We start from the raw sequence: 8,097 nt of genomic DNA on the forward strand, positions 1-8,097 counted from the left end.
GTATGTTTTGAAGTCAGGGATTGTGATGCCTTGGAGAAAATCTTTTTACATTGAGGTAGTTAGGAGTTCTACTGGCTTCATTTACATGTAATTTCAGCTCCTTCTCCAGGTTTGGGAAGTTCTCAGTTATTATTTCTTTGAACAAGCTCTCTGCTCGTTTCTTCCATTCTTCTCCCTCTGGAATACCTATAATCCTGATGTTGCATTTCCTAATTGTCAGATATTTCTCAGAGAATTTCTTCATTTCTTTTTAGTCTTAGTTCTCTCCTCCTTCTGAAGCATTTTGATATTCCTACCCTCTAGATTGCTAATTCTATCCTCCATAGTATCAGCTCTGTTATTTAAGGACTCCAGGTTTTTCTTTATCTCAACCATTGTGTTTTTCATCCCCAACATTTCTGATTTGTTTTTCTTTATAGCTTGAGTCTCTATTGGGAAGAATTCCCTCTGTTCATTAATTTTGTTCCTGTTTTCAGTGAACTGTATGAGTTCTCTTGCAACTTGTTGAGTTTTTTTATGATACCTATTTCGAATACTCTGTCATTTAGATTGTAGATTTCTGTGCCTTCAGGATTGATTTCTGAGTGTTTGTCTTTTTCCTTCTGGTCTGGAGTATTAATATATTTCTTCATCCTACTTGATGGAGTGGATTTCTGCTTTCGCATAGTGATAGTGTCTGATTACAGGTTCCACCTGCCGTCAGGGTGGGGGGTGGGGGGCAGGAGCCGTGTATTCTGAGTCCACTGTGATCCCTGTCAGCTGTGCCCGTCCAAGCCTGGGCCACTCCTTGGGACCACAGCAGCCCTGTGGGCTCTCCCACCGAACAGGAAGGCAATCACGCAGGGGATCAGGGCTGCTACTGCCTGCTTCCACAGACCTGTCAAGACGTGCCCTCCCCTCTTTGGGGCCACAGCGGTACTATGGGTGTTTGCAGCAGCTGGGAGCTCGTTTGCCTGGGTGTGCAGATCTGCTGCTGTCTGCTCCTAGGTCACACCAGCCATTGTATTGGGTGGGCAGGGCCTCCCCACTGGGTCCAAGCCTGAGCAGCTCCCTGTGGACCAGACGGCACTGTAGGCTCTCCCACTGGACAAGGAAGCAATTATGCAGGGGCTTAGGGCTGCTGTCACCTGTTCCTGCAATCATGCCATGGTGCACTCCCACCCTCAGGGCTGCAGTGGTGCTATGAGTGCTCCAGCTGGGAGAGTAGTTGTACGTGTGTGCTGGGCTGCCTGGAGGCCAGACAGTGCTCACTTATCTCCACTACCTCCCTGGGGGGTAGTCCATCCACCTTCCGATGTATAGCTGTGTGGGTCTCTCAGGCGTCCTGATGTGTTTTGCAGGTATCCTCCACTGATCAATGAATGTTCATTTAGTTGTAGTTCAAAGGGAGAGAGACAAAGCGAACAGCTCACTCTGGCATGTTGCTGATGTCACTTCCCCCTACCTCTCAACTTTTTGATGTATGAGGAAAAAAACACCTATCTGAGCACATATTTGACAGACAAGGTTATTTACAACCATAAGCACTTGCATAGTTACCACATTAGAAACATTAGTAGAGTATCTCAATGAAACAGATTATCAATTGTCTCCAGGTTCTAGAAACTCCTATAAGAAAATCTGAAAATCAAAAAACATGGACACTTACCCATGCTGGGTGTGGTTCCTCCTTCCAATAAGCCAGAACATAATTCAATCCGACCAGCACCTGTAATAAAAAAAACATTGCTCAGCAAAGCAAATTTTTAAAAATTAAGGAAAAATTTTAAAAGCATTACTCAAAAATTATTGTCCCAAATAAACTCTTATTAAATAGCAAACAACATTTTTTCCAAATATAGAACAAAGAGTCTTGGAAACTGAGAGAAATCAAATTATAAAACTAGACTAAAACTCTATTTTTAATCCCAACTATATTCTACAACCCACAATGTGTTACTGATAGTCAAATTTAAGAGTTAATTCAAGTTAAGCTAGGTCTCTTAAAATTTTGTATTACAGGGTTGCCTCTGCAGGTACAAGGAAGTGACTTAGAATACAGAAGTTTTGGGATTGACCACAGAGGAACACTGACTCTTTGTTGATAAGAAAATAATCTTGGGGCCGGCCCAGTGGTGCAGTGCTTAAGTTTACACGTTCTGCTTCGGCAGCCCAGGGTTCGCCAGTTTGGATCCTGGGGGCAGACATGGCACCACTTGGCACGCCATGCTGTGGTAGGTATCCTACATATAAAGTAGAGGAAGATAGGCATGGATGTTAGCTCACAGCCAGTCTTCCTCAGTAAAAAGAGGAGGATTGGCAGCAGTTAGCTCAGGGCTAATCTTCCTCAAAAAAAAGAAAAGAAAAGAAAAGAATCTTTTCCAAGAGAGTCTTTATTATTCTAAGCTTTAAAAAAGGACAAGTTACTTTTTAAGTAGTGTAAATCAGGATAATTTCAAGAATAAGAAAATACTGAAAGCAAGAGAACTATCAGACTGCAGGGTCATGTCAAAGGGTCTCAGGAGCCAGCTTGGAAAGGCTCCTACCAGCCAAAGATGGGACATTTTGAGCATCAATAACTACAGTGGATTAAAACATATCAAATATTTCTAAATCTAGGTTCATAATGATAAAACAATTCACTGGAGGAGAGAGAACAAACTCATTATCACAAAATTCTGTGAATAGGGAAAAGAAGCAAGCATTTATCCTGCCCTCCTTGTACAAACTGAACCTCAGTATAACAAAACAGTTGATGAAGAAAAGTTCTTCTTTACAGAGGTATACTGCTAATAAATGGAAAATAAATGTTAGGCTTAATATAGTACCATTTTGCAAAGCCTACTAAAATACACATTACTAAAATTAGGTGAAAGCTGACAGGAAACTTTATAAAGGATGGATCAGGCTGACAACAGCTGAATTCACTGATCAATCTTAACATCACAAAAACAGAAAACACTAAGATGTTATACCTTCCTGATGTGATGCAACAAGAAGTACAACAATGTTATCTATAAAGTAGCTTTATCAAAAACTCAAATCTGAATGATTAAGCCTCTGTGTTACCTACAACTTTACAAGAAATAAAGGAGTCAGAGTCATCATTTTAAATGATGCTACATATATAATTAGCAAACTTGAGACTGTAGAATACTCTAAAAGATGAAAATCACTGTTTCTTTAACAAACCACAAGGAAAGAAAAGAAAGAAAAAAGAAGGGGAAACTTATAGATTGAAATAGACTTAACAGATATATCAAACAAATGAAACGTTTGGATCTTGTTCAAAGAACTATAAAACAAAACAAAACTCTATGAGCTAATCAGGGAATCCTGAAAACTAACTGGGTATTTTTGATGATCTTAAGAAATTATTATTATTATTTTGAGGAAGATTAGCCCTCACCTAACATCTGCCACCAATCCTCCTCTTTTTGCTGAGGAAGACTGGCCCTGAGCTAACATCCGTGCCTATCTTCCTCTACTTTATATGTGTGACGCCTGCCACAGCATGGCTTGCCAAGCAGTGTGTATGTCCACACCAGGGATTGAACCAGTGAACCCCAGGCCGCCGAAGTGGAACCTGCGAACTTAACCGCTGCGCCACTGGGCCGGCCCCCTATTTTTTTAAGAAATGTTAGCGATACTGTGGTTATTATTTTTTTTAAGAGTCCTTATCTTTTAGAGATATATACTGAAATTTCTGAGGATGAATTGACGTGATGTCTGGGATTTGCTACAAAATAACCTGGGTATGGAGGAGGAAAGGTAGGAATATAGATCAGCAGTCAGTAAACTTTGGCCACAAGCCAAAGGCCTACAGCTTGTTTTTTTTTTTTTACGGCCTGCAAGTTAAAAATGTTTTTAAGTGTTTTTAAAAAATAACATCTTTATTGACATGAAATTCACATATCATACAATTCACCCATTTAAAGTGTACAATTCAGTGGTTTTTATATACTCCAGAGCTTTGTAACCATTACCAAAATCAATTTTATAACATTTTCATCACCTCAAAAAGAAACCTTGTACCCTTTAGCAGTCACCTCTCCAGTCTCCCCAGCCCTAGGGAACCACTAATCTACTTTCTGTCTCCATAAATTTGCCTATTCTGGACATTTCATGTAGGTGGAATCATATAATATGTGAATATTTTATGACTAGTTTTTTCTACTTAGAATAATGTTTCAAGATTCATCTATGTTGTAGTATGTATCAGTACTTCATTCTTTTTTATTGCCAAATTAGGAATAGTTTCTGCATTGTCAAAGAATTATTTATAAAAAACAAAGAAGAATATATGACAGAGACCAAATGTTGCCAGCAAAGCTGAAAACACATAGTATGTTGCTCTTTACAAAAAAAGTTTGCTGACCCCTAATAGTGGTGAAAGACTGGCCATGTATTGACAACAGCTAAAGCTGAGTGACGGGTACATGGGGATTCACATTATTCTCTCCACTTTGTGTACAAAATTTTCTGATCCTGAGATGATGGGAATTTCTATGTTTCCCATTAAAGCAGGCTCAGAGGGCAAAAGAAACCTTGAGGTAAAAATAGATAATGTTCAAAAGCAAAAAAAGATAATGATAAAAGTCCTGATGATAAAAACGGCAACAATCTCTAAAATCATCTTCAAATCAATGGTTTGAAAAAACTAAATCTTTGCTAAGTTCAATAAAAAAATGAAGTTGGTGAGTAAGCCCTATTGGGGACACTTGTCTTAAAATGTGACCTATTGCAAGAGTAAAACTAGAAAATTATAATTTTCCAGTAGGTTTTCTAGTTGGTTGTTGTTTTCAAAAGGATTACTAGGATCCTTAGAGATCATAAGAGCTCTCAAGGTCAGTTCATAGGATTCATTTTTAGACTCTTAAAAGGACTGCCAACTGTCATTCTCCAATTTCTCTTACCTCCTCTTTCTGCATTTACAGCTGACTCCACTGAATCAACACACACTTCCATGAGAAATCCATTCGCTGCTCCTAAAATACATGGAGAACAATGCAATTTCATGATGGTACTATCCATCAAGGCCAATCTACCACAAATATTTTACATTTTGCTGCCAAAATCCAAACATCCAATAAAAGGGAAGTAGGTAAGTACGCCAGGGCCCATGGATGCAATAAAATACGGTATTGCTAAATTGATGTCTCTGGGCTGTGAAATAAGAACACAGACATATGTATAAGAAATTATACTCAGGGGGCTGGCCCCGTGGCCGAGTGGTTAAGTTCGCGCGCTCCGCTGCAGGCGGCCCAGTGTTTCGTTAGTTCGAATCCTGGGCGCGGACATGACACTGCTCTTCAGACCACGCTGAGGCAGCGTCCCATATGCCACAACTAGAAGAACCCACAACGAAGAATACACAACTATGTACCGGGGGAATTTGGGGAGAAAAAGGAAAAAAAGAAAAAAAAAAATCTTTAAAAAAAAAAGAAATTATACTCAGAAAAACATACCCTAAATACCAAATTAATCTTCCTAAAACACAGATCTCATCATCACATTCTAAGGCAAGATTCTTTGAATGCTTCTCAATGCCTGGAGAGTATGTTTAAACTTCTTTATAAGGAATATATGTTTAAGACCAGTGAGGGACTTCAAATCCTGGCCTACTATGTATTTGTATGATTCTAGACAAGTTACTTAGCCTAAGTTTTCTATAAAAGACAGTAGGTTTTAGTACCTACCTCAGAGTAGGGAGGATAAAATGAGATAATACACGTAAAGTAGATATAGTATCTACTAAGTGTGCAAAAAGTTTTAGTTATTAATTAAATACACATTATTTCCTCTATGTGCCTCCAGTTCCCTTCAATCCCCATTGCTGCTCTTGCTTATGACATCTACTCAATCCACAAAGGCCTTCCAGGGGCCAGCCCTGTGGCCAAGTAGTTAAGTTTGCATGCTCCGGCGGCCCAGGGTTTTGCCGGTTTGGATCCTGGGCACAGACCTAGCACTGCTCATCAAGCCATGCTGAAGCGGTGTCCCACACAGCATAACCAGAAGGATCTACAACTAGAATATACAACTATGTACTGGGGGGCTTTGGGGAGAAAAAGAAGGAAAAAAAAGATTGGCAACAGATGTTAGCTCAGGTGCCAATCTTTAAAAAAAAAAAAAGTCCTTCCAGCTCCATCTTTGAATGCTAAAATCTTCCAAGGCTCATGTAAAAATCACATTTTCATGACATTTCCTTTCTCCCAAAGAGGGAAACTGTATCTCCCTTTTTTGAACTCATATAACTCTTCGTAAGTTATATGTTCCTCTTTAAAACTCTAATTGTATCTCTTTAAACACTAATTATTTCCTCTCTCATTATTTATGTAGATAGGTGTCTCATCACTCTTACTTGACCTAAAGTTCCTAAGTAAGGTCTTTATGCGAGAAATCTTTATGATTACCCACAGCAAGCACAATGTCAACCATGGAACACAAGAGTCACACAAAGATTTACTGAAGGTTGAATAACTACAAATTCACAAAAATTCATGTATGTACACTAAAAAGTGTGAATGAAAACAGAGTTTTGAGTTTTTTCCCTCTAAGCTAAGCACATAATTTTTTAAAAATTACGAATACTGAACGCATTTTCACATAATAATAGCTGGAAAAATGTTCACCACATACTAATAATGGTTACTATTAGGTGGTGGGATTTGGAATTTTTACTTTCTTCTTTTTAATTGTCTATATTGCTCGGTCTTTTTCTACTCAATATTGCTTTTATGATGTTTTTAAAAAGCATTTAATTTGAAAATTAAAAAATCTATCATCTGCTAACATCAAATTGCAACTGCCTCATTAATTTAAAAGAAGGGCATCAGTCTCAAACTGTGAAAGAGTGAAGTGCGGCTCTGTGCTCTTCATCAACAGCACTGCATTAATTCCATGAGTTTTCCCACAGCCACCCACCTCAGCTGCCAGATCTATCTAACCGGACAATGCTGCAGGGGTACCATTTGCCTCACATAAAAAACGACTTTGGCCAAGAGAGGGAGGGGATGTACACAAAAAGCTACACAGGAGGCTGAGTAAGGCAGTTGTCCTAAAAAATGTTATTTGCAGGGATTAAAGAAGACACTTGTTTGGAGCAGCAGTTCTCAAAGTGTGGTAGCCCAGTCATCTCTGGGGGCTTCTAAGACTCTTTCAGACTCTGTGCAGCGAAAACTACTTTCAAAATAATACTAAGACTTTATCTGCCTTTTTTCACTCTGGTTCTCTCACAAGTGGAGTTTTCCGGAGGCTACCTGACACGTCAGATTGAATGCGGGAGCACGTGTGAGAATCCACGTATGGGAATTCCAGTATGCCAGATAGTAAAGACATCTGCAAAAATACAAAACACTGGCACTCTTCTATTTTTTTTTTCCGGTTAGGAAAGTAGTTATTTTTCAATAAAAAATGTTATTTGTGTTAACACGTAATGGGTTTATTATGGTTATTTTCGAGTTAATTAATAAACATTTTTAAAATTTGTTTGAATTTCTAATACGGTCAACATTGACAGATTTAACCTGTATAAATAAAAGGTCTTTGAGGTTCTCAATTTTTAGAAGAGTAAAGGGGTCCTGACATCAAAAAGTTTGAGGACCCCCGGCTGGGAGGAACCAAGAGCTCACGGAGGAAGGATGTGCCAAATTCCCATCCTACCCTGGCGTGGCAGGAAGAACTCGGGACTTGCGGCAGCCACAGGCTCTGCCGTTCGGTAGCTGGCTGGTTTTGGGGACAAGCCCCGCCCCCGCCTTAGCTGCTAAAGGATCCCGAGCGGTCACCACAGGCTGGGCACTGCGCTCCGCGCTCGACTGCCGCAGCGCGCCGTGAGGGGGCACCGGCTCCTGGCGCGGTGATGGGAAACGTGAGGCTGAGAGTTCAACTGGAACACGGCCGCACGACGGTACGCGGTGGCGCCAGGATTCGAACCCACGCATCGGGCTCCGGAGCCCGGCCGCTCTCGCTACACGCCCTTCTCAGGGCCCCGTCTCCACACGTTTCAAGCCGGACTAAGAGAAGGTGCCGCGCAGCGGGCTGTGAGCAGCCGGGGAAACTAGTCCGAGGAACTCGCCACTAATCCACCGGTCAGAACCCTCGCAGGCCCGCCCCTCAGAG

At 40.5% G+C, this 8,097-nt stretch overlaps 1 protein-coding gene across 8 annotated transcripts in view; it reads right to left on the minus strand.

The window, feature by feature from the left end:
• Window positions 1-8,097, minus strand: part of CUTC (cutC copper transporter) — a 57,977-nt gene that overhangs the window by 49,623 nt on the left and 257 nt on the right. For all 8 annotated transcript variants that reach the window (XR_011421924.1, XR_011421926.1, XR_001378880.3 and 5 more), the window contains exons 2-3: window positions 4,896-4,967; window positions 1,649-1,708 (exon numbers count right to left, since the gene is read on the minus strand). Coding sequence is in view for 2 of the 8 variants with exons in the window: in XM_014733157.3 (XP_014588643.1) it covers window positions 1,649-1,708; window positions 4,896-4,967 (132 nt within the window). In the remaining 6 variants the exon portion in view is untranslated. The remainder of the gene's footprint in view (window positions 1-1,648; window positions 1,709-4,895; window positions 4,968-8,097) is intronic.

The sequence above is a fragment of the Equus caballus genome, chromosome 1 (assembly GCF_041296265.1).
Source record: "Equus caballus isolate H_3958 breed thoroughbred chromosome 1, TB-T2T, whole genome shotgun sequence".
Classification (NCBI taxonomy): Eukaryota; Metazoa; Chordata; class Mammalia; order Perissodactyla; family Equidae; genus Equus; species Equus caballus.